Genomic DNA, 27607 nt, shown 5'->3' with positions numbered 1-27607 from the left:
GAGAAAATTATTTTAACCAAATCAAAGAAATTTTAGCACAATGATTTTAAATCAGAGAAATTGTTTTAACCAACCTAGAGAAAATTTGATTCATAAAATTTTTCTGGGTTCAAACCAGAAAATTTTTCTACCTTCCCAATCACGATATGCAATACATAAATTGGTGATCACAGCCAAAGAAAATTCATACTGTCAGAAAAAATTAAAATTTTTCTGAATTCAAACTAGAGAAAATAAAAATTTCTCTGGATTTGTTCATAGAAAATTGAAATTTTTTTGGCATTGTTCACATACATACGATAATTATTGAATTCTTAATCAATTTCGAATTTTTTTTTACTTGCCAGATCCAGAGCTAGGCAAGACTCCATATTCATTCGTATCAAATGAATGAGGGTTGAAGACAATCAAACAACATTAAAAGTTTAAATTAAACAACAGTATCCACATTGTAATCAAACTATATTATCCCTAGAACATAATTATAAAAACAAAAATTTAAAACACTATAAACATAATAGAACCATAATTTAGAGAATAAAAAAAAAGACAAAATGGTTGAATCAAGGCTATTGCTGAGCAGCAGCCACAAACCCAGCATCAACAAGCACTTTCTCTCTCTTAGCCAATTCAATATCCTCATCAGCCATCAACCATCATCTTCGGCAGCATCTTAAACCCAACTTTAGGCTTCCAACCCAGAACCTTCTTGGCCTTGCTCGCATCGCCCTTCAAATTATCAACCTCAGTGGCCCGAAAATACCTCTTATCAATCACAACGTGGTCTCTCCAATTCAACCCAACAGACCCAAATGCCACTTCCAAAAACTCCTAAACAGTATGCGACTCCTCTATGGCCACCACATAATTATCTGGCTTCTCCTATTGAAGCATCATTCACACCACCTTCACATAATCTCCAGCAAAACCCCAATCCCTCGAAGCTAAGAAATTCCCCAAAAACAGCTTACTCTGAAGCCCGATCTTGATTCTCCCCACATCCCTTGTGATCTTCCTTGTCACAAAATTCTCTCCCATTCTGGGCAATTCATGGTTGAACAAAATCCCATTACAAGCAAAGATCCCATAGGCTTCACGGTAATTCACAGTGTACCAATGAGCAGTGTATCAATGATCCAGAGAATTTCTTTGTGTAACGTGATTTACTTTATGGCAAGATCGTATAATAAGGAAGACAAAGGCTCATTATCTGTGTAGGGAGAGAGAGAGAGAGAGAGAGAATGGGGAGAGACAGAGAGAGAGAGAGAGAATGAGAAAATAGGTATTAGGTGGGTAAGATATATAAGGGGTGAGTAAGTAACCTTATACACCATAAAATTATAAAATAATATTGTAGACCTCTCTCATTATTAAAGGTGGGGAAAGGACGTTAGACTAATTTTTTATTTTGTTTTTTCCTAATTTTCAATTTGAACAATGTTATCCTTGTCAAAGTTTTTTTCTTGATATTTAAACCTATTTTGAGAAGTTGAAAAAAAAAAAAATTAATTTTTTTAAAAAATATATTAAAAAATTAAAAAGATAATATTATTTAAATAAACTAATAAATCAATCAATTAATTTTTCTCATAATTGTCAAAATAGACAGGATTTGGGGTGGCTGTTGTGCCCCTTGCACAGTAGCCACTGCTATGCAGTCAAATGGGTTCATTTCAGGACCCATTTGGATTATCTGAATCATTCACATTTTAAAGTATATAAAGTAAAACGTACCTATAAAAAATAAAATTAATCGAATATCGTTAATTCTTTTATCTACTTATATTTGTGTATACAAAAATAAATGATAATAGTGATTTAAATTATTAAAATTAATATAAATGTGAATGGAAGAAAGAGTTAACGATATCCGATTAATTTAATTTTTTTTGAATATGTTTTATTCAATATATTTTAAAATATGAATAATTTAAATTATTAAAATAAAATCTTAATAAATCTTAAAATAAGCTCATTTAACTAACAGTATAGCAGTGGCTGCTGTAGCAGCCCCCAAATTGAAACAGACGTTAGAGCCTACGGTGTACCTAAAAATGCGCCAAATAAAAATGCGCACGCAATAGAGGTGACATGCGAACACGTTACATTTATGTGAGCCAGAAAAATAAATAAATAGAAGTAAGAAAAAGGAAAAAGGAAAAAGGAAAAAGGAAAAAGGAAAAAGAGAAAACGATTTGAAGAACGATAAGCATGAGTATGAGTTTTCTCGCACTATCTTCAACCGGCGGTCACCGCGGCGTGGTGTCGTTTTCTCCGTACGCAGGTGCAATTACAATTCCAAGGCCGAACAAACGAAGATTGGCACCGCCGCCGCGAGCAGCGGTTGTGGAGGCGACACCCTCCCAATCCCAATCCCAATCCCAATCCCAATCCCAATCAGTGCCTGCAATTAGCGGCAATAATGCCGTGTCAGTCTCCTCCTCCTCCTCCTCCTACCGCTATGTTCTTTCTTCCAGGGACCGAACGGACGATATGCAAGCCGAGGCTAGAGCCATGGCCCGTGCCGCCAATGCTTCGGTCTACAGCCCCGAACTTCTTTCCAACAACTACGGCTCTCGTCCCATCAAGGTATAATCATCATATTCATTATTCAGCACAACAACAGCCGATTGATTATTATGCTTTTTTTTAAAAAAAAATAAAAAAATCTCCGGCTTTATATTTTATATGTTTGTAGGTAGTGCGGAGGACTCTGGAAATATTTATTGGCCTGGGTTCATTTGCGTTCAAGCTATGGATGGACCAGTTGAATGGCCAGCTCGATCAATATCAGTACAGAAGATTGCGGGCCGTTCAGCTGAGGAAGATTTTCACTAGATTGGGGCCTACTTTTGTCAAAATTGGGCAGGGCTTGTCCACTCGACCTGATCTCTGTCCACCCGAGTATCTCGAGGAGCTCTCTGAACTCCAGGTAGGTAGGTATGTATGCATGTATGTATGTATGTATGTATGTATGTATGTGTGCCCCTTTCTACTTTCTACCTTTGTAGTCAGTCAAGCTCAAGCTCAAGCCAGCTAACCACCCTCCCCATTCTAGCCGATTCTAATTCAGAAACTAAGATGAATTGACAACTATGAATACAGACAGACCAAGGAATGCCCTAATTTTCCCTAATTCTAAGCCCCTTTTTTTGACCTTTGGAGATTTTGTCCCATCAATGGGGTTCTTCATCAGCGATCTGGTTTCTCTTTGACTCAGTCTAGTGGCTCTCCCAGCCGTATGCCTCATCATTCCCTCTTTTCCATTGGCATCCTAATGCTCAAAAGTAGGGCCTAGGAACCTAGTTGAAGCTGGTGCATTGCTCATGGTGGGTTGTGTTGGGGAATTTTCAAAATGGGTTTCAAAATTTAAGTTTAGTTTTTGGGTGTTTTCAAAATTTTCTTTGTTTTTCTTTGGAAAGTTTGAAATAAGCTTGGGAACTTTGTTCCACATTGGAAAGAGAGCAAAATATGGAGTACTTAATAAAGTGCTACATGGAATATTCTTTTAAATATAGTATTGTGGGATGGATGCTAGTGTGCATGTACTCACACCGCAAGAATGGTGCTTTGCACCATCCGTGCACGCACGCACACGGGGCGTGGGCTGTATGGCATTTGATAGCACACTTTGCACACGTTGCATGGGCGCAAGGCGCCATGAGGGCACTTTCCTATTTGCATCAAACAGGTTGGAGCGATGACGTGGATCCAACGTGGCATAGGTGACGTGGAATACAATCAGCTCCATGTGGCAGTGATGTGGTGTCTGTTGGCGATGAGTCAACCAACCGATCGAACGGTTGTGTGTTCGATCTGTAGTGGTTTGATCATAACTGTTGATTAGAGATGCGTGCAATCGAATGGATGAGATGACACCCGATCGTGATTAGGTATGATCAGTCAAGGCATCTATTTGGTGTGAGAATGATCTGCACTATAGATTGTCGATCCAACGATTAGATCTGATTGGATGCGATCAAGGGACATGACCATTCGATCAGATGCATCAAGGCCTATACATAGGCTGCGAAATTAGCCATTTCAATCATCCAAAATTCAGAAAGCATTCTTGCAATTCTTTCTCTCTCTCTCTCTCCCTCTTGATTTAGAGTTTTCGATCAAAATTTTTTTAAGCAAGCTTATGCTTTTCTTACTGGTAATCAAATTCTGCAGACTTGATTGTCAGTGTCTTGGTTTTCTTGATTATATCAAGAGTATTCTAATCTGCTGTCGTCAGTGCAGACGCCGGTAGACTTGATCTTTAGATCAAGCTTTATCGTATTCTTGAGGCAAATTTGCTGTAACCCCTTGCACACCTTTTGGTGGGTGCAAATATTGTCTTTAGGAAAACAATTAAGTAATGTGACTTGAAGCACCAAATTTCTGTTCTACATAGACAAGATCATCGCCAAGTTTTAAAGACCAGAAGACCACCAACTGAAGAATTCAAGATGAATTGTTCTAACAATCTAAAGACAGTATTTAGATATGGCGATGTCTATTCATAAAAAATGACTCAAGATTTCATGAAGCTTGACTGATTTGATGGCGGAAATTTCCGATGCTGGCAAAAAAAGATGCACTTTTTGCTCACCACTCTCAAAGTGGTCTATGTGCTGACTAACCTCTATCCGGTGGAACAAGAAGACGAGACTATGGAGCAAACCCGTACCAGAACCAAATGGAAGAATGACGACTACATCTGCCAAGGACACATTCTAAATACGCTGTCAGACTCTCTGTTCGATGTGTATCAACATCTGGAAACGGCAAAGCAACTCTGAGACATATTACAATCAAAGTACCTCACTGAGGATGCCACTAGTAAGAAATTTCTTATTAGTAATTTTATGCGTTTTACTATGATTGATACAAAGCCTATTATGGAACAATTTCGTGAGATCCAACATATTCTGAGTCAGTTTTGACAGAAAAATATGAACGTGGATGAATCTATTGTAGTTTCGTTTATAATAGAGAAACTTCCATCTTCTTAGAAGGATTTTAAGAAAAACTCTGAAACACAAAAAAGAATATCTAACTTTAGAGGAATTGGCTCAACACCTCCAAGTTGAGGAAGAGTCAAGACTCCTTGAAAGTAAAGAAAACTAATTGGCTCAGACTTCCAAGATTCACACGGTGGATGATGGCAAGAGGTTCAACAAAAAGAAGCGTAAGCGCAACCCCCAACTTGAGAAAGATGCTAAGAAGTTGATAGGCACTTGCTGGCACTGTGGCAAGGTAGGGCACTTCAGAAATGAATGCCGGTCATACAAAAAGAAGCCAGAAGCATCAAATGCCAAGAACAAGTTTGTGGCTGTTGTATCCGAGGTGAACATGCTCGAAGATGCTGGTGACTGGTGGGTTGACTTATGAGCAACCAGGCACGTCTGCAACGACAAGAGCCGTTTCACTACTTATGAACAAGTGAGTGATGGAATAGTTCTCTACACGGGCAACTCTTCAACTGCTGCTATCAAAGGCAAATGGATGATGGATCTAGAGTTCACATATGGAAAATTCTGAAGTCTTAATGAAGTTTATCATGTAACTGATGTAAGGAAAAATCTTGTATCTAGAAGCTTGCTTAATAAGCATGGTTTCAAGTTAGTATTTGAGTCGGACAAATTTGTCCTGTCTAAGGGTGAGATTTTTGTTGAGAAGGGCTACATATATCAAGGAATATTCAAACTTAATGTTATCAATAATACATATGTTTCTGCTTATATTGTTGATTCTTTTTCTTTATGGCATGTTCGTTTAGGTCATGTTAATACTAGGAAAATGAATGATATGATTAATTTAGATTTAATTCCTAAGTATGATATTGATATGTTTGAAAAATGAAAATTTTGTGTGCAATCTAAAATTACTCGCATTCCATTTCTTGAAGTAGATAAATCCACATCTCTACTTGAACTTGTGCATAGTGATGTATGTGACATGCATAGTGCCCCCACTAGAGGTGGTAAGAAATATTTTGTAACATTCATTGATGATTTTTATAAGTACTGTCATAACTATCTTTTGCATTCAAAAGATGAGGTGCGTGATAAATTCAAGATTTTTAAGATAGAAGTAGAAAATCAGTGTAATGTCAAAATAAAGGGACTTAGGTCTGATAGAGGCGGTGAATACCATTTTCAGAATATTATGAAAATATTGGTATTATTCATGAGAAGTCTGCACCCTATACATCACAACAAAATGGAGTAGTTGAAAGAAAGAATAGGACATTAACAAAAATGATTAATGCTATGCTTTCTTACTCCAGTTTAAGTTTTGATTTTTGGGGTGAAGCCTTGTTCACTGCCAGTCACATAGTCAATAGAATTCCTCTCAAGGGAAGAAATGTTACTCCTTATGAACTTTGGAAAAACAAGAAACCTAATCTAGGTTACTTGAAAACGTGGGGTTGTAGAGCAATAGTCAGATTGCCTAAACCTAAAAGGAAGAAATTAGGTGAAAAATGAATTGAATGCATATTCCTTGGCTATGCTATACATAGCAAAGCATATAGGTTTCTGGTAGTAGAGCCAAATGTTTCAGTGGAAACAAATATCATCATTGAATCACATAATGCGGTATTTTATGAGAATTGTTTCACAACCATTCCAAGGTTGGATTCTAATCAAGGAAATGATCAACTTCTTTGATGTCTACAGAGGAAAGTGAACGACATGAACCCATTGAGCCTAATGAGCCTAATGAGCTAAGGAGGGGTAAGAGGGCTAGGACTGAGAAGTCATTTGGCCCTAATTTCATTGATTACCTTGTAGAAGGAACTAGGAAAGCTTATTGTAAGCAAACAATGATTTCTTTGAATATAGACTCAAATCCATTAACCTTTGAGGAGGCTATGAAGTCTCAAGACGTTGCTTTCTGGAAAGAAGTAATAAACGATGAGATGGATTCTATCATGGGTAACCTATGAAGCATGGACACGCGACACGCGACACGACACAGACACAGGGACATGTAAATTTTCAAAAAATGGGGGACACGACACGCTGAGGACACATTCAATATATATAATTAAATTTATTTATTATGTCATAAAATTATAAAAAAAATCATTAAAAGATAATAAAAAATACAAAATAACACTACTAAAATTATAAAAAATAAACATTTAAAAATACAAATAATATAAAATTGCATTTCATCAATATAAAAAAAAAATTAAAAAAGTTCAAAATATAAGAGAGAGACAACTGATGATTTACACTGACCATATAAAAGGGAAAAAAAAAGAAAAAACAAAATAAAAGCTCAAATCAGAGGAGAGAGAGAGAGAGAGAGAGAGAGAGAGAGAGAAGATCGGAGAAGAAGAAGAAGAAGAAGAAGAAGAAGAAGAAGAAGAAGAAGAAGAAGAAGTGTACCTTAGATAACTGCAACAGTAGCGAGCAACGACCACCGACGAGCGACGAAAGACCACCGACGACCAAGTTTCTCTCTGTTCTCTATCTCTTCTGTTCTCTCTATCGATTTAGGGTTAGATATTGTTTGGTTTGTGTTTTTTACAAATTGACCCCATAGAAGTTTCATAAATTATGAAATTAACCCCCGAACATGTCCCAATTGTGTTCGCTACGTGTCCACTACGTGTTCGACTACCAAAAAATCAAAAAAAAATTCGGACACTCTCTGCTGCGTGTCGGACACGTGTCCACCGCGTGTCGGATGCATGTCCGTGTCCGACATGTGTTTGACACTGATACGCAGTCCTCATACAGGTGTCCGTGCTTCATAGTGGGTAACAATACCTGGATACTTGCTGATTTGCCACCTGGATCCAAACCAATTGGTTGTAAATGGATTTTCAAAAGAAAAATGAAAGTTGATGGCATAATTGACAAGTTCAAAGCAAGATTAGTTGCTAAGAGTTTTACTCAAAAGGAGGGTATCGATTATTTTGATACATATGCTCTGGTGGCTAGAATTGCCACCATTCAAGTGTTAATTGCCTTAGCCTCAATCTACAAGCTTGAAATCCATCAAATGGATGTTAAGACTGTTTTCCTGAATGGAGAGTTAGATGAGGAAATCTACATGCAACAACCGGAATGATTTGTTGTACATGGTCAAGAACACAGAGTGTGAAAACTCATGAAGTCACAATATGGACTGAAACAAGCTCCAAAACGGTGGCATGAAAAATTTGACAAAGTAATAGTGTCAAATGGTTTTAGGATACATGAATCTGATAAGTGTGTGTACAATAAGTTTATTGACAATAGAGGTGTAATCATATGCCCATATGTAGATGACATGCTTATTTTTGGTACTGACAATGATGTCATTGAAAGTACTAAAAGTTTATTGTCATCTAGCTTTAGTATGAAAGACATGGGCTTGGCTGATATAATTCTAGGTATCAAGATCAAGCGAGAGGACAATAATTTGATTCTTATCCAGTTGCACTATATTGAGAAAATTTTAAGAAATTTAATCAATATAATTGTACACCTATGTCTAAACTTTTTTATTCAAATTTGAAATTGTATCCTAATGTTGGAAGAGCTGTTGATCAGCTAGAATACTCAAGAGTGATAGGTAGCCTGATGTATGCCATGACTTGCACTAGACCTGATATTGCATTTGCAGTGAGAAAACTTAATAGATACACTAGTAATCCCAGTAGTGTGCACTAGCATGCTGTTAACCGTATACTTAGGTATTTGAGAAAAACGATAGACTAGGGAATAATCTATAATGGCTGTCTAGCAGTGCTGAAAGGATTCACGAATGCTAGTTGGATAACTGACTGTGAAGATCACTCGTCCACGAGTGGTTGAATTTTTACTCTTGGAGGAGGAGCTATCTCTTTTGGTTCTAAGAAGCAAACATGCATAACAGACTCAACCATGGCCTCAAGGTTTGTAGCATTGGCTTCTTGCAGCAAATAGGTAGAGTGGCTAAGGAATCTCTTGTTAGAGGTTAAGATATGGCCAAAACCTATGCCACCATTATCTTTGCATTGTGATAGTGAAACAACTCTATCACGGGCCTATAGCCATGTATATAATGGAAAGTCCACGTATATAGGACTGAGACATAACTATGTCAGGTAGTTAATCACAGAAGGTATGATTACCATTAGTTATGTAAAGTCAAGTGAAAACTTGGCTGACCCCTTAACAAAGGGACTTGCAAGGGATTTGGTATGGAAAACATCAAAGGAGATGGGTCTTAAGCCCACTTAACATAATCACTCCCGGTGGAAACTCGACTCAACGCTTGAAGAAACATTAAGTCTTGAGTTCAATATGCCCAAGTACACCATATGTCGTGATTGCAAGCACTTAGTTTTATTTTATTTTCATCCCAAGGTTGAAGTGCTTGGTACCTGTAATATGAAAAGAAAAGGATGACTTACCAAACTCTTAATAAGCTTATAACTGGGTTGTTAGGGTACTCTCAATAAGCTTACCTATGTGAGTGTAGGAGGTGGTGCCGCTTCCTATGAGTCCAAGGGCTTGAGTCTAGAGCGCTTATGAAACAGGATATAGACACAAGGCCAATCCACGTGTCGGTTTGTTTGAATACTTGAGGTAACATGTACTGTGCGTGAGACATGTCTGGTTAGTCATATAAGATCGCTAGTTCAAAGACAAGTCTACTATGCCATCTTGACTAACTTTAAGGTGTCTTCACCAAGTGAATTATTCAAATCGTAAGATATCTTCACCTATGCATAAGGTTGCCAAGTGAACCAAGAGTCATCATCTGGTATTTTGAAAACGGTGGGGGAATGTTGGGGAATTTTCAAAATGGGTTTCAAAATTTAAGTTTAGTTTTTGGGTGTTTTCAAAACCTTCTTTGTTTTTCCTTGGAAAGTTTGAAATAAACTTGGAGACTTTGTCCCACATTGGAAAGAGAGCAAAACATGGAGCACTTAATAAAGTGCTACATGGAATATTCTTTTGAATATGGTATTGTGGGATGGATGCTAGTGTACATGCACACACACCGCAAGCACCATCTTCACACGCACACCTACACGCGCGTGGGCAGTGTGGGCTGTGTGGCGTTTGATGGCGCACTTTGCACTTAGCACTTAGCACTTAGCGCGGACGCATCGGTGAAAGGCGCCATGAGGGTGCTTTCCTATTTGCATCGGACAGGTTGGAGCAATGACGTGGATCCAACGTGGCATAGGTGATATGGAATACAGTCAGCTCCACGTGACAGTGATGTGGTGTCTGTTGGCGATGAGGCAACCAACCGATCAAACGGTTGCGTGTCCAATCTGGAGTGGTTTGATCATAGCCGTTGATTGAAGATGCTTGTGATCGTACAGATGAGATGGCACCCAATCGTGATCAGGTATGATCAGTCAAGGCATCTATTCGGTGTGAGAATGATCTGCACCATAAATCGTCGATCCCATGGTCAAATCTGATCGGATGTGATCAAGGGACATGACCATTCGATCAGATGCATCAAGGCCTATAAATAGGTTGCGAAATCAGCCATTTCAATCATCCAAAATTCAAAAAGCATTCCTACAATTCTCTCTCTCTCTCTCTCTCTCTTTCTTGATTTAGAGTTTTCGATCGAGAGTTTCGTAAGCAAGTTTCTGTTTTTTTTACCGGTAATCAAATTTTGCGGACTTGATTATTAGTGTATTGGTTTTCTTGATTATATCAAGAGTATTTTGATCTATTGTCGTCAGTGCAGACGCCGGTAGATTTGATCTTTAGATCATGCATTCATTGTATTCTGGAGGCGAATTTGCTATAACCTCCTGTACACTTTTTGGTGGGTGCAAATATTATCTTTAGGAAAGTGGCTGAGTAATGTAACTTGAAGCACCAAATTTCTGTTCTACATAGACTAGATCATCGCTAAGTTTTGAAGACCCGAAGACCACCAACTGAAGAATTCAAGACGAATTGTTCCAACAGGTTGCCTATGCACTACCTTTGATTGCTTATCCAACTCTTCTTGTGGGTCTTGAGCTTCATCGAAATGGAATAGAATGAAATCATGGATGCAATAGATGAATTATGAAATCCAGATAAACAATACCCCTCCCATTTCCCACATTGAAGTGAATTAAAGAACTAAACTGAGACAACCCTTGACAAATGAATTTCGAAGGAGATCTAGAATTCCCCAATGTTATCTATTTCGGGCACTATTACATGGACTCTTCTATTTGTCCACAATACCCATGTCAACGAGATATGACATGGGTGAAGGTGTGTCTGACACCCATACTCAATTTAGACATTTGGATCCTTTCATTTTATTTGATGTTTGAAGAAAAGCAGCTCATATTTGCTAGTAACATGAATGTGAGAGAGAAATTATATATTTCTTGCAAATCTTATTTGATTTTAAGTACATTTTTAAATAATTTACTTATCTAGGAATATTATATAATGTACAATATATAACTGTGCAAGACAGGTCCCCATACCCATACCTAATTTGTGGATACGTATCCCAATGATCCTAAAATTTAAGTTTAGGAAAGTAAGACTGTTGACACGTACTTGCACCTGTTAAAATTTACCATCACCTACCACCAATTTACCATCACCTACCACCACCTACTCCTCACCTACTCCTCACCTACTACACTCACCCTCTCCTATATAATGAGCCACTCACCATTTGTAATAAATACAACAACATATATCAAACAATAATACAATTCTCTATTTCTTTTTATACATTGAATTTTTACATGGTATCAGAGCTATAGGTTAAAGATCTTGGCGTTCTTCGCCTTCCGGTGGGCGGCAACCTTGCCTTGACCGCCCGCCGGGTCTCAACCAATTCAAACCTCTCTCTGTTTTCAAATCTCTGCTTTTACACATTCTAGATATGGATAGTTTCCTCTTCACCTCGGAATCTGTCAATGAAGGCCACCCTGACAAGCTCTGTGATCAAGTCTCCGATGCCATCTTGGATGCTTGCCTTGAACAAGATCCGGAAAGTAAAGTTGCTTGTGAAACCTGCACAAAAGTCAATTATGAGAAGATAGTTCGCGATACTTGCAGAGGTATTGGTTTTACCTCTCCTGATGTTGGCCTCGATGCTGATCACTACAAGGTCCTTGTCAACATTGAACAACAGAGCCCCGACATTGCACAGGGTGTTCATGGTCACCTAACCAAGAAGCCCGAGGAAATTGGAGCCGGTGACCAAGGCCACATGCTTGGCTATGCCACTGATGAAACACCTGAACTCATGCCTCTGACTCATGTCCTAGCAAACAAGCTCGGTGCCAAGCTCACAGAGGTGAGGAAGAACAAGACGTGCCCTTGGCTAAGGCCAGATGGTAAGACCCAAGTGACTGTTGAGTACCGGAATGATGGTGGAGCCATGGTCCCCATTAGAGTTCATACTGTTCTCATCTCAACCCAACATGATGAGACCGTCACAAATGACCAAATTGCGAAAGATTTGAAAGAGCACATAATCAAACCCGTCATCCCTGCCCAGTATCTGGATGATAAGGCCATCTTCCACCTCAACCAGATGCTATGGTATTCATGGCGCCACCAGATGCTCTCTCTCTCCTCTTCCGGCTACAGAGCAATCGCCCCCGATCTCTGCGGCTACGGAGACACCGATGCTACTCCTTCCGCCAACAGCACCAACGTCGATCTTTCGGCGAAGTCGGAGAGCAAGTCGGCCTCCGATCTGGACCAGAAGTCGGCCAGATCTCGGTTCTCGCCGGGCTGCTTCACAGAAGAGAAGGCCAGGCAGCTCCGGCTGATGACCAAGGAAACGTCGTCGTTCCACGACGTCATGTACCACTCCGCGATCGCCTCCCGGCTCGCTTCCGACTTCCCGAACTCGTTCGATCGGTGATTTTATTTTCGACTGCCGGCGATCCTCTCTGTCACTCTCTCGGCCCCCCCCCCCCGTTCCTCTGTCCTTTTCCATTCCAACACCGCTCTCTCTTTAGTTGAAAGAGAAGAACCACAAAACAAAACAGGGGGCTGCTTTTTCAGTTGCCCACAGATTCCTCTTCGTCCCAAATTTTTTTTATTATAAAACTTAATTGGTGCCCTATTTTTCTTCATTATTATATATTCATCATCACCATGCTTATCATTTCATCACTATCTCCATATTTTTTTTATTATTCGATTCCCTTACTTTTTCAAAAAAAAAAAAAAAAATAAAAAAATTCATCATTCCACAAACTCATTTTATTCATGTCGGGGCTCACCCCGATCACCATTTTACACCATTTTACACCAAAAAAAAAAAAACAAAAACAAAAAAAAAAACAAAAAAAAAAAACACAACAACGGCTTTGTTTTCTTTTTTGCAGACGGCCACACACCAACATCCCTTCTCTACTCTGCCGCCGGTCTCCTCTTCTTGCCTCCGTCCTGGGCAGCCCTTGACGGTGCTGCCTCTGTGTTTCCCGCTCCACTGGGCACAATCACTACTCCCTGCTCCTCCACTGCAGCATATGGTGTCCCTCCAAATCGGAACATCACGGTGGCCTTCCGCTTCAGCTCCTTGTTTTCTGTCTTTAGCACACTTATCTCTGCTCGCGCATCCTTATACATGCGTTGGAGCAAAGCCAGCTGGGAGTTTAACTGTTGCACTTTATTTGTCCTGCTCTGCAGCCGGTGCGACAAGTTTGTGACCGCAGCCATGGTTTCCACACATGACTTCAGAGTATACTGATTGGCCTCAATATCAGTTTGCACCGCCATTTTTTGCTCCACCGACCGCATCGGAAAGTTCAACGGAGCAAAACCAGAGGTGTTTGGTTGAGGTTCACTGGCCACCGCACAAGTTATTTCTCTTGTGGACTCGTTCAGTTCTGGAAAGAGCGTGAGCAGACCACGGGACGAGGAGGCCATGTTCTGGGTAGCTGGACGGGAAGAAGAGACCATGTTGCTGAGTGTTTCAGAGACGGGTTGGTTACAGAGTATTACAGAGTTTCTCTCTCAGCAAAGGAAGAGTTTTTTCAGAGGATTTGCAGAAGTTTTTTGTCTGCCTCAGCCTCAGCATCAACCTTGGTTAAATAGCCAAGGCAGCCACGCGCATCATGCGCCGCTCGGCGCTCGACGCCAACCTGGACACACCTTTTGATGGCACGCCTTTTGATGGCACGCCTTTTGATGGCACGCCTTTTGATGAATTGGGCACGCCTTTTGATGGCACGCCTTTTGATAGATTGGGCACACCTTTTGAGGGTGCGACTTTTTAAGGGTCCGACAAGACTCTGTAAACTGTCCCGACATTGATTCCGGTTAGCTCCTTTATGGGTCCGACAAGACTCAGTAAACTGTCCCGACATTGATTCCGGTTAGTTCCTTCATGGGTCCGACAAGACTCTGTAAACTGTCCCGACATTGATTCCGGTTAGTTTCTACAAGGGTCCAGCAAGACTCTGTAAACTGTCACAACAATTGTCACCACATTGTCTGCTACAACGGTCCGACATGACCCCATAAACTGTCTTCTACATCGGTCTGACACCGCCATCCAGTGTCCTCTACAACGTTATGACACCACCATACAGTGTCCTCTACAACGTTATGACACCACCATCCAGTGTCTTCACCAATGGTCTGACACGACCATACAGTGTCTCCTATCCTCTTTTATTTTTATGTATTTTCTTGTTTTGTTACTCTCTCCAAACTCAAGTTGGTTAGTTTCTATCCTCCTTGAGTTTGCAGGGGGCTGTTAAAATTTACCATCACCTACCACCAATTTACCATCACCTACCACCACCTACTCCTCACCTACTACACTCACCCTCTCCTATATAATGAGCCACTCACCATTTGTAATAAATACAACAACATATATCAATCAATAATACAATTCTCTATTTCTTTTTATACATTGAATTTTTACTGATACTCATATCTGAGTCCATATAACATAGATCTCGGGTGATTTATTTTTCGTTTTTTTTTTTTTTTTTCCTGCAAAATGAGAGTGTTGTGAAATATAGCCTAGGCTTTGCACTATGCATGTTATAAATAGAGGTTTAGATGTAAAGAGTCTAACAACCCTCACTGCCATCTTATGATTGAGCAGGATGCTTTGCCAACATTTCCAGATGCAGAGGCATTTTCTTGCATTGAGAGAGAGTTGGGAATCTCACTTGACTCCATCTACTCATCGATATCTCCTTCTCCAATTGCTGCAGCCAGTCTAGGCCAAGTTTACAAAGCTCAGCTGAAGTATTCTGATCAGATTGTTGCTGTGAAGGTGCAACGACCTGGTATTGAAGAAGCTATAGGACTTGACTTTTATCTGATAAGAGGTCTAGGATTCCTCATAAACAAATATGTTGACATAATATCCAGTGATGTTGTTGCCCTTATTGATGAATTTGCTCGCAGAGTTTATCAAGAGCTCAATTATGTGCAGGTTAGTTTTGCCATTAGTGTTTATACACTACCATCTCAACTCTCAAGCATGCATGTCGGCCTCTGATTTTATCCAGGTGTAATATTTCTGTGACTTGAGTGAAGGAGAAAAAATACAGTTTTGGTAATTTATAAAATATTCTTCTAGGTTTGAATGTTAATTTTGACAGGTCTATGCAGGAGGGGCAGAATGCAAGGAGGTTTAAAAAGTTGTATGCTGATAAAGAAGAAGTCCTTGTCCCAGATATTTTCTGGGACTACACCAGTGGGAAAGTATTGACAATGGAGTGGGTGGAAGGTGTCAAATTAAATGAGCAAGATGCCATTGAGAGACAAGGGTTGAATGTTTTGGATCTGGTGAACACAGGTATTCAGTGTAGTCTGAGACAGCTGCTTGAGTATGGATATTTTCATGCAGATCCTCATCCTGGAAACCTTTTGGCAACACCCGAGGGAAAGCTTGCTTTTCTTGATTTTGGAATGATGAGTGAAACCCCAGAAGAAGCAAGATCTGCTATCATTGGTCATGTTGTTCACATGGTTAATCGGGATTATGAAGCTATGGCTCGTGATTACTACGCTCTAGATTTCTTGTCCCCAGATGTAGATGTTTCCCCAATTGTACCAGCACTTCAAAACTTCTTTGATGATGCACTTAATTCAACTGTGAGCGAACTCAACTTTAAAACACTAGTGGATGGTCTGGGTGCTGTTCTGTACCAATATCCATTCAATGGTAAGCTCCCAGTGTCTTATTTTATCAATGACTTTCACATTCTTCTCACCTGATTTGTGCTGTCTTAGTCTGCAAGTGGCTATGGCAAACTCAGCCAACTGTATTATTTTTTGATTGCCAGTAGGAATTCACAGAGCAACTCTTTTTTTTTTTTCCTTTTTTTTTTTTTTGTCTTTCTTTCTTTCTTTTTCTTTTATAATTGAGGCAAATGTAGTAGATAACTACAGTTTTCACAGTACTAATGGTCACTCCTTTGGCTGATCAAATGCCTGCAGTCCCAGCTTATTATGCATTGATATTGAGGTCGCTTACCGTTCTAGAAGGTTTAGCCCTATATGCTGACCCTAATTTTAAAGTACTGGCTGCTTCATATCCTTATTTTGCGAAAAGGCTTCTCACAGATCCAAATCCATATCTGAGAGATGCTCTTATTGAGTTGCTTTTTAAAGATGGCAAGTTCAGGCATGTGTTTACTGCTGTCCTAATTTTATATTTCTTCCATTTGGATTGAGGAATTTGATTCTGTTTAGTGCTATAGCTCTTACTATTGCTCTGGTACAGGTGGAATAGACTTGAAAATCTACTTGTTCAAGGGAAAAAGGATAGGGATTTCTCTGCAAAAGATGCTTTACAACCTGTCCTGAAGCTATTGTTGGGTCCAAATGGCAAAGAACTCAGGGCTTTAGTCATCAAAGAAGCTGTCCGTGTTACTGAAGCTGTTATTTTAGGCTCTGTGATTGATACTTACAATTCTGTTCCCAGTCCTATGAGGACTCTTATGTTCAATGCCAATTCCACTGGGCCTCTTATAATGAGTGATGCTGAACAAAGCAACATTATGGAGCTTAGGGCACAAGTGTTTAGGATATGGGGGCTTCTGCGATCCTCAGAGAATTTTGATCCTACTGTTTTGCAGCCTATTTTGCAGGTGAGAACTACTTTTCAATATTTCCCCTTTTCTCTTTGTTTTATATTATTTTTAGTTTTGAGTGGACATGACATGATTATTTTATTCTGTAAGTTAAAACCATTGTGCTTGTACTACTCTAGTAACAAGAGTTGATATTATCAGCGTTAAAAGCGTAAAAGAAAATTTTCTGTGGTTCTAGGAGTGAGAAAATGACCTCAGTTTAGTTTCTAAAAAAATCCAGTAAGGCCATCGAATTTGTTTTGGGATTATTGCTGAAAAAGTGCATCTTTAATATTGTGAACAAGGTTGTTAAAGTTGGGATCCTAGGTAGGATCGTTGGGAAGGACTTGTGGATCGGATCGTAGAATCGGATCGAGGATTATAAGATTCTACTTTCAATGTAAAATAAAACGAAAAAAATATCCATAATGATAATGTATCTTAAATAATTTGAAATTCATTAAAGAAAAATGATAAATTTGATGTAATGCATCTTTTATGTCAACATAAATTAGAGGAGATGTTTGGAGAAATAGTTTATAGTCAAATTTCTTATATAAATATACAAATATACATGCATATATAAGAAATAAATAACAAGAATTTTTTTTTAGTAGGATTGGGATAGTAATAGAATCGGGATCGTAGTGCAATTCTATACGATTTTATGACTAGGATCATAGTTACTTTAAGCTCCTACTGAATTTAAGAACCTATTGCGATCCAGATTGTTTACCCCAACTATAATCGTAGGATCTTAAGATCCTACGATCCGGATCAAGATTCTGATAACCATGATTGTGAATTGATATTAAACTATATTTTACTATTGTTTGTTATTTCTATGCTTCTAAATCTATAACAAAAATAAGTAAAGGCCTCTTTGCTACAACTATAAGCTTGTGTTATCCCTTGTCTTGTGCCTTTTGTCATGCCTCACCTTTCACTTTTCTCATAGAAAATACTTTAGTATCGATCTCTATATAAATTGATGAGGAATTCAAATTGCCAAAATCCGATTGGAGATTTAAAATTTTAATCTACTAGGGGTTGAGATTTAACAAGTACCATTGCTTTTCCTCTTCTCAATGATGTATTGTGTTTGGTTATAGTGGTCTTCCATCTTATTCATGAAAGTCTCTTCAAACTTGTGCTCTAGCTAAATGTTATATGTTCATCACTAGTTTGATCCCACTATTCCTTCTCCTAATGCTAGGTATCTTTTGGACATTTTCTCATTTTTTTCCTTCTAGTCTTGTCTTTGTTAGTAGAGTAACTAATTTATTTATTATATTATGCTTGTGGGACGGGTGTTCTATAAGGTGTTGAAATTTGTTGATGCCATTTAAGATCAATGAGGGGATGGAGTGTGCAAAATGATTAGCTGGAGTTTTTATATGTTAATGCCTCTCAAAAAGAGGAATCTATTGATCATTTATTCTTGCATTGTCCAAATACTTAGCTGGAGTTTCTAATATTTTGCTTTATAAAAGGACACATCATATAACACTATTTATTGCATGAAATTTAAATAGAATATATATATATATAAATTTGTGTTAATACTTGCAAAAGCATACTCAACTTGAGAGAAAGAGATGAGGTAGAATTTTAATTGCCATGAGATTGAACCAATAGGGTCAAATTGAACTAGACTCCAAGCTTTGTCGAGTCTTTCACATGGGACTTTCGTGAACAGTTTGTCTCAACCCAACAGATTGTTCTCTCCACCCAAAGACTCCATCACCTACCACCCGTCACAGCCAACTACCACCTATTATCACTGCCCTTATTGCAGCCAATCACCACCCATTATGACGGCCACCCATCGCAGTCAACCACCACCAATTATCTTGGATTGATCTGGCGATGCAGCAGAAGGGCTTCGCCAAGGAAATCATACTGTGAGACCCATTGCTTGCAGATGATGAAGATGCCACTGATCTGTTTGGACAGAGGGACTAGGGATTTGATTTTGATATTGGGGGCCTTTCATTTCATAAAGACGCCACGAGAATGCGCTGTGGGAGGTCATGAACACAAGAATTCAAGCACTCCATCTAGATTGTGGTGTATATTTTTTGGAGTCCGTTGTGGGTATTGGTGGTCGGATTAGGAGTTGGTTAATTGGGGAAATTATTACTCTCCTTGGAAATTCATTTCTCAATGCCTTTTTCAGTTTTCTCGACATGTTTGTCTCATTGTGGGTGGTGGGCGAATGCTTGTTTTGCGAGTTTATGGGTGTTACGATTGAAGAGGAATGCAAGAATTTTTTGAAGAAAAGTTAGTAGATTGTGGGAGTTTATGGCATAAAATATGTTATTTGAGTTCTTTTTGGGTTTCAACATCATCTTCCTATTAAGTCACCAATTTTTCCAAAAGTCTAAGCTGTTAGGAAACGGGCCCAACAAAACTATATAACACCCTCCCTCACGTGCAATCCCGTTTTGCATGTGGAGATACAAATAGAGAACCCAATAGAAGGAGAAGCAAACAACCAAAAAGAGAGAAATAAACCAAACGAAGACCGAATACCAAATGCCCATGGAAAGATTTGAACCCAAGATCTCTCTTAATTTGAGCTTTGATACCATATTAAGTCACCATTTTTTCCAAAAGCCTAAACTGTTAGGAAATAGGCCCAACAATTTATATCAAGCCATCTAACACTTCCTTCGAGGGAATTCCTTTATTTTTAGGTAGTAGTGATTTTATATGTGGGATGTAGCTTTGGTTTTTTTCTTTTCTTTTTTCTTTTGCTAGTGGACTCCTTGTCCCCTGATTTCTCATTGTACTCTTTCTGTATTTTATCTTTCTTAGGGGTTGCTTGGGATAATCTAAATAAGTGTACTTTTTGACTTTTTATGAAATATGGGTTGGGTTTGGGTTAGGTTTGAAGTGATGTGTTAGAGAGGTGATGTGACGTAAATAAGATGATGTGACTTAAATAGGATAGTGACTTTTTGACTTTTTGTCTTTTTCAAGACATGCCAAACTTGGCTTTAATATTGTCTTTGTTGCTGTTCTAAAAAATAAAATAAAATTAGTGGTGTACAAAAACAGCAACGCACTTTTCATTGAAGTAAAAACAAACACTGAATTTGCATTGAAGGCAAAATTCATTTTACCTCCTGTCGTATGACTTGATAGCACTTTACCTCCGTATCGTTTAAAGATAGCCATATGCCCCCAATATGGTTTTGGACTAAAATGCAACCACTAATACCATTAACTATAGGTATAAAATGACTATAATACCCTTAAACCTTATATTTTTTGTTATTTTCTTACTCTCTCATCTTTCGTACACATAATTTATAATGTTTAGTGTTAATTCAATTAAATCACAATTAATTATAAATTCTTAATTATTTATTGTAATTCTTAAATTTTTATTCTAAGTTTAATTTAATTATATTTTAGATCACAATTAGTCCTAAATATTTAACTATTTATTGTAATTACTAACTTTTTAATCTAATTTTAATTTAATTATATTTTAGATCACAATTAATCCTAAATTCTTAATTATTTATTATAATTTCTAACATGTTAATCTAATTTTAATTTAATTACATTTTAGATCAATTCTTAATTATTGTTTATTTTATATTTTATTTAATTAAGTTTTAAATCAATTCTTCATTATATTTTAATTTTATTTATTTTATTTTATTTTAATTAACATATTAATTTAATTTTAGGTTTGGAGAAAATGGGGGTAAAATTGTTATTTTGTTGTATTAATTGCATTCTAATTTTTCAGAAAACAAAACCCACTCTAAAAAAAGGTGTGTAATATATATTCTGTTAATTTGGATGAAAAAACTAACGGTAGCACTTTAGTCCAAAATCACATGAGGACTTTCTGGTTATATTTGAACGATAAGGGGATAAAGTGCTCCAGTCCCAAACCACAAGGGGTTAAAATGAATTTAGCCCTTATATTTATTTATCAAGCTAACTGGAGAAACATACATGAGCAGGTCCTTCAAGAACCGGAGGCACGCAGTCTTGGGGGCCGTGTTATCGGTGGAATCACTCAACGTCTGGCAGCACGCTTACTGCAACAAGTTCTTCGAGTTCCAACAACACCTACTTCAACTTCATGAGCATTGTTAACAGCTTTTGAGTATGCTAATACACATGATATATTTAGAAAGATACTGAACATAAAAAGATACAAAAAGAAAAAAATTGGGTGGGGGGGCGCGTTCAGTCATCTGTGGAAGTTGAGCATGCAACACTCTTTTCCATAGCTTTGAAATGATTCAATCTTCTTGGTCTTCACAGCATTAAATTATGCAATCAAGTCCTTTTATTTCCATAGGATATCTGGAAGAGTGGAATTCAGGAAGTTTTTATCAGAAATTTCTATCCCATGGGTCATTGGCTCATTGCTCATTGCTCATTACCTTTCAATGAACCTCTTTAACTCATTTTATACAGTCAGCTAACAACGCAGCAATATGTTTTTACAATTTATTAAATGTGATATGTAGCATGGAACTGAGCCATGCTTGATGATGCCTTCCTATTTATTACCGACCTGGAAGAAACCATACATGGAAATTGGCCTAGTTAAGAATGGGAATCAAACTGTAGCCTCTGGTTTAGGATGCATTTGTCTGAATGGGTTTTAAGCAGGTAACATTTCCACCTTCAAATGCCTTCTAAATGTTGCTTATGTTTGGGGAGTTGGTTGAATTCCTATCAACCTAATTAGCAGTAATATGAAGGGAGCATGTTAAGTGATTATATCTTTGCACTTTGATGTAGTCATTTCAGAGTAGTCTTCTAGAATGCATAATCAGATTGAATATAGCATGTTTTCTTCCAAATTAATATCTTTATGTATTATAGATGTAATAATTATTGAAAGAGGAAAGTAAGAAATGGTAAATACCATGATAACATATTGGACAATGGTAGAAAGAATAAGAATCATACCCTTCAACACTTCCCTTAAGCTAGATAGGTATAGGCATAGTTGCACCCCGTATACAAATTTGTTATAGTTAATTGTATTCCGTGAGAGGGAGGGTATTAGTGGTAATTTCTCAAAATTTGTGGGAGATACAGTGTACTATAGTGCAATTTTTCAGTTTTTGGTTAGGTCCACCAATTTTATTGACGATGTCAATAGGTTGTCATAGTAATTTCTGATTTAGATTACCAATTTTATTGCTGATTATCATATCTGTATTGCTTAGCCAAAAAAGAAAAGGAAAAAAAAATGTTGTTCCTCAACATTTTTAAGTCCCGTCATGGAATATAGGGTTACTTGCAATGTACAACTCATACTCATTGTTAAACATTCTCTTGGTTGAAGTGATTAAATTGATAGGAAATGTTTGTATTTAAAACCACACTCAAAGATAGGGCATTCCCATTTCTTGATCAATCCCTTCTGAATTTGTTCATTTGGAATCTTGCTCTTCTACTTCATTGTTATTATTTGTTTAGAATAATGCTTGGGACCCCCTTTTGGGGGTCACCCCCTCACCCCCCTTTGCCACATGGCAGGGGGTGATTGGTGGAGCAGGAAAAAAAAGAAAAAGAAAAAGAAAAGGTAACCAATGAGAGAGAGAGGGGGTCAAAGGGGGTGGGGGAAAAAAGGGGGATGAATCATTACTCATTTGTTTATTGCATATTAAAAAATATTAACCCAGGTGTAAAGGGAACCATTCTACCTGTTGAGTTCGTGAGCCTATATGATGAAAACTAATTTGTGCTCCATTAATGCAATGTGTATATGTCTGTCTAGTGCCATTGGTAATGCTAACTAAAGCTGGGGTTGTTAAAGCGAACTCCACCCTGGTGGAATCATATGTTGTTCAATGTATGATTTACTAGCTCCTGTATTTATCATGGCATTTATACTAAGAGTTTTTTCTGCAAATTTAATTACACGAGATTTCAACTAAATTTAGCTTGGGTATGACAGGGTAATTAAATGGTAGATATGCGTTATCTGACTGTGCTTGGGAATATTGACTAAAGGGTTGAGAATCAACTAGGTTGACTAATTCTAAGGAGTGCATATGTTTTTCAACAAGTTTATCTTTTAAAGGATATTTAGTATGAAATTGTTCCAACTGTTGTTTAAGCTGTCTATTTTCTGATACTAAAAAAAAAGAGAAAAAGTTAGCCTTAGTTTCTATCTCACGTATTTGTAGTTTAAGTTCTCTTACCTGTATCTCTAATTCTCTAATTGTTAAGTGTAATTCTTTGTTTTCTATACTATGATCTTCTCGCATCTCATTGTTATTTTCTAACGTTATCTCCTGTGTCATATTTAATTTTTCTAGACATACTATACAATAGGTTATACTGCATAATAAACATTGAGCTCTCTTATTTTTAGCGGGAAATCAATTACAATAACTGCATCTAGTGATATCAAATCCTAGTCCAATCCTAAAGTTATGCTGGCATTCAGTATTTGGATTGCATTCCATCATGGGAAGAAGATATTCCTATTTCTTGGTTAAGTTGTCCTAAAAGATTGTCTATATCGGTATCGCTTTTTGAATCATTATCTGAATTTATGACTTCTATTTGGTATCCATAATCACTGACTATGCTATAGATTTCTGAATCATCACTGTTTATGCTAACTATATCTTCTTCTAAATCTTCTATAATATGTGGTCTTTCTATCTATTTATTAGTATTAGGCTTATGTCTTTTTGGGCAGTTTTTTGCAAAATGATTGGATTTTCCACATATAAAACAATTTCATTTTTTACTACTAGGTTTTCTAATATATCTTTGTTTTCTTTTATCTTTCTCTTTCTTAGGTAGTTGTTTGTAATTTATTCTATTAAAAGTTTTACTTTTTCTAATGAATTTTTGTTTTCTCCACGGTTTTCTATAGTTTCTCTTCCAATATTTTTCCTTTCTATATTTTCCATATTTTCTATATTTTTTCTTATTATATTTATTTTCATATTGCTGAGGAGTATATATTATGCTACTACAAAAACTATAGTTTCGTTTTTTCAAATCTTTCTGTATTTTGACTTCTATACATTTTTCTCTAAGCCTTTGGAATGTAAAAACTATTCTAAGTCCTATTCCTAAAGCTCCTCTTATATTTACTTCTCCTGAGGCTATTCTTGCTAGTAAGTTTGCATAATAAATTGATCATTTATTTTCTCTCTCTCTTTCTAATTCTCTTGGTAATTTCCTAAAATATTTATTTCCTATTTCTTCATCAAAATTTTTTCTAGTTCTAGCTGCTATGGCTAATTATTCTTTGCTAAAAGGTACAATATATTTCCAACTTCCTAATGTTATCTGATCTAACTCGGTTAATACTATACTTTGAGTATAATCATTTCTTCTAGAATGGTCGTATCCAATAAACAATTCTTTTCTAAAACTAGTAAAATTCCATGGGTTATCTCCTAATTCTTTAAGTTGTCTAATAGTCTCTTCATATTTTCTTTTAAAAGTTAAATATATATTGAAAGCTGAATCTCCTAAAAGTGTTTCCATATATTCCCACATATCGTTTGATTCAAAGGGATTGTTCATCCATGCCTTTGCCGCATCTTTTTCCCATTCTTCTATCACTTCTTGCCATATCTGAGGGTTGAATGTAGCTAAGTCTAAAAGGTTTTCTTGGTTGGTTGCTGGCTGTAATTGTATACTCATATCTGGTTGTCTACGCTTTCCATGAAACTTATACTTTTTATTAGGATCTACTTTACAACGTCCTGTATTGAATAGTGGTCTCCTTCCTCCTACGTCATATTGCATTGATTCTACTGGTTCTCCTACCGTGTGCTGTGGATTGCTAGTTACTGTGCTTTCTATTGCTTGAATGTTCATATAAAAAGTGTCTTCTACGTTAAACTGTTTTGGTATTTTAAATATTTTACTTGGATATATTTTATCTTCTAAAATATCATTTACATATTCGGTATGAAATTCTTGGTCTAAAAATGACACTGCCTCATCATGGGTTATCTCCTCTAGCTATATATGCATAGTATTTGGTATCTAATATTTTATTCATATCACTAAAAGTAAAATTTTCCAAATCTATCTCATCGATATTATATATTTTATTTTGTGATATTGTTTTTTCTTTTGTCATTACATAAAATTGATTTATGTCACTATGATTATCTTGATTTTCTTTTCTATCTATATTACTAAATTCATGATCTTCGGATTTTTCTAGTGCTACATATGTATATTGAGTAAATCTTACTACATAACTTCTGTTTGCTTTTTGGTATAATAAATTATCTTGAGGGGCTAACCTATTTTGTCCTAGGAAGCCTTCTAAATTCCAATCTAGTGCTGTATTATATTCATAATTATATTTTTTTAGTTGGTAGTGCCTTTTTTCCTTTTGCGCCTAATATCTTTACTATTTGATCATTTGTAAGTCTATAATGGGTATTACTTTTTGTGACTACTAAGCCTAAAAGTCCTGTGCAAACTAATAAATTCTTTTTTCCTTTTTTCATTTTATAGCCTCTACTTTTTATTATTTTTATCTTTTTATGAAAGGTCGAGGTTGGTAAAAGGAAATCTGGTCTAAAATAAACTATTCCTCCTTTTGAATTCATACCTAATTCATAGCTACCTAAAATACTTGTCCTACATCATTAAACTTATCATCATAAAGACATACAAAAACTTTAGCTCCTAAATTTTCTCTAGTTAAAGCCTTAACTCCTATCACAACTAATCTTAAGAGAGTCATTTTGAGGTGTTCATTTATTGCATATTTATAACTTTATTTATTTATTAAATTTAGCTCTATTTTTTCATCTTCTTGAGTTACACTAATCATTTGTTCACAATAGTGTTTAAAAAAATACTGCTTTTTATGAATTTTTCCTAACTTATATACATACTTAGCTGGAATTAACTATAGTTTTTCCTTTTTAAATTTTTCTATTTGCTGTTCTACATCTATAAATTCTTCTAATTTAACATCTTCATCCTTATTACGCTTTTTACTACTACTTTCTTTTACTAACTGTTTAAACATTTTTTTTTTATTTACTATAAGTTCTACAAACAGGTTTCTTTGGTAATTTAAGCTTTTCAAAATATTTAGCTATATCTTCGTCGTTTATTAGAGTCTAGGCTTTACTTGCTTGCCCTTCTACTCTTTTTCCTTTTTGAAGTACTAATCTTTCTAACAAAACTAAACGATTTTCTAAACTGTGTAGTTGTTCTAATAATTCTTCAAATTTTTCACACAACCAGATAAGAAATAAAATTTCTATATTATTTTGTCTCACAAATATTTTATTTGACTGATTTATTCATTGATAGCTACTAATTCCCTCTAGATTATTATGAAAGCCTTCTACTTGTTTTAAAATGACCTGGTAATCTCTATTAGCTTTTTTATCGCTACTCATAAATTAAGATCTTATTAGCTATTGTAAAATTTCTAATTTTTGTTTTAAATTATCTTGAATTTGGTTGATTTGTTCCATTTGTCTAACTATTTGGTCTATCTGCTTATGAATTTTTTCAATTAGTTGCTTAAATTCTAACTCTATTTGCTTCGTGCTACTAATATTTATGGCTGAAATTAGAGTTTTTATTTCTAGCTTAGTGGGGAATTTTTCTAGATTTAAATCTATTTGTTTTTGTAGTATTGAGCTACACTGGTCTTAGATATAATCTAATTTTTTATCTTGATCTTTAATTATACTGCGAATATTACGAAGATGGTCTATAGATGAAGTAAAAAGATTACTTATTTTATCTACATCCTTTTTAATATTTTCTGAAAAATTAATCTGATGATCCGTAATACTATTTAGCTGAGAATTATGTTCGCTATGGAGCTGATGTGTAAAAGTACCTTTAAAATTACAACGAAATTTATTTTTATCTATATTAAGACGATGGTTATAATTGCTGAGTTCTAAATCTAAGTATTTTACTTTTTTTATACACAAAATTAAATCCTACTTTAAAATTATTAAAAGCTACTAATATGAAACTTATAACTAAATTGTCCAATGATAACTATTCTATTACCGTAAGCAAAATGCATAAACTAACTTAAACTATCTTAAAATCGAACACTTCTCTGATACCAATTTTTGAGGGTGTGAGTTAGTGGTTTACCATTATTTTGAAGTTGGGCTGAGAATTATCTAATTAATTCTACAGTTTTGTTGATATTATATTCTCAAGCTGCTGTATGACTAGTTGTAAGGCTTCTTGTTTTATAGTTATCTGTCTATTTATTTGTGTCTCTCAAACTATGGTGTACTTGAGATCTACTGGAGGCTAATGATAACAGAAATTGATATCTTAGTTTTTTATCTTCTAATTCTTTTATATGCTGGATTTGATTTTAATTCTAAGTTCTTCTTCTAAAAGCATAAAATTTTTATTTTAAAACTCTTGTTTTGAAAATATTTTATTGATATTTCTACTCAGATTTATCTCATTATATTCTAAAATTCTTTTTCTTATTTGGTTAAACTATTTTTAAGTAATGTTTGCTTTCATTACATGTACTCCTACCTTGAAGCTAAGTCTCGCTTGACATAGTATATTTTTATTTTCTATTTCTTACCTTTTCCTTTCTGC

At 36.3% G+C, this 27607-nt stretch overlaps 2 protein-coding genes and 1 pseudogene across 7 annotated transcripts; 2 read left to right on the top strand and 1 right to left on the bottom strand.

Annotated features, from left to right (window-relative positions):
* Positions 1-397: 397 nt before the first annotated feature.
* On the bottom strand, positions 398-1125 carry LOC145823153 (GDP-mannose 4,6 dehydratase 1 pseudogene; annotated as a pseudogene).
* On the top strand, positions 555-21547 carry LOC114268467 (Protein kinase superfamily protein). 6 transcript variants are annotated; one of them, XM_028209646.2, is made up of 7 exons: positions 555-2589; positions 2699-2932; positions 15040-15375; positions 15555-16110; positions 16386-16572; positions 16672-17038; positions 21007-21547. In XM_028209646.2, exons 1-7 carry the CDS (start codon positions 2212-2214, stop codon positions 21130-21132), a joined length of 2184 nt encoding a protein of 727 aa, XP_028065447.2. In that variant the 5' UTR covers positions 555-2211; the 3' UTR covers positions 21133-21547. The 6 variants fall into 6 exon arrangements, with proteins under 6 accessions (XP_028065447.2, XP_028065446.2, XP_082778597.1 ...); XM_028209645.2 differs by lacking the exon at positions 21007-21547 and adding an exon at positions 18945-19303 and having other exon boundaries at positions 1406-2589; XM_082922471.1 differs by lacking the exon at positions 15040-15375 and having other exon boundaries at positions 1406-2589.
* On the top strand, positions 11761-12875 carry LOC145823152 (S-adenosylmethionine synthase 3-like). Its single transcript, XM_082922472.1, has one exon. It carries the CDS (start codon positions 11842-11844, stop codon positions 12832-12834), a length of 993 nt encoding a protein of 330 aa, XP_082778598.1. The 5' UTR covers positions 11761-11841; the 3' UTR covers positions 12835-12875.
* Positions 21548-27607: the final 6060 nt, after the last annotated feature.

The sequence above is a fragment of the Camellia sinensis genome, chromosome 3, assembly GCF_055761805.1.
Source record: "Camellia sinensis isolate YWXY chromosome 3, ASM5576180v1, whole genome shotgun sequence".
Taxonomy (NCBI): domain Eukaryota; kingdom Viridiplantae; phylum Streptophyta; class Magnoliopsida; order Ericales; family Theaceae; genus Camellia; species Camellia sinensis.
This window is presented reverse-complemented; position numbering and strand designations above follow the sequence as displayed.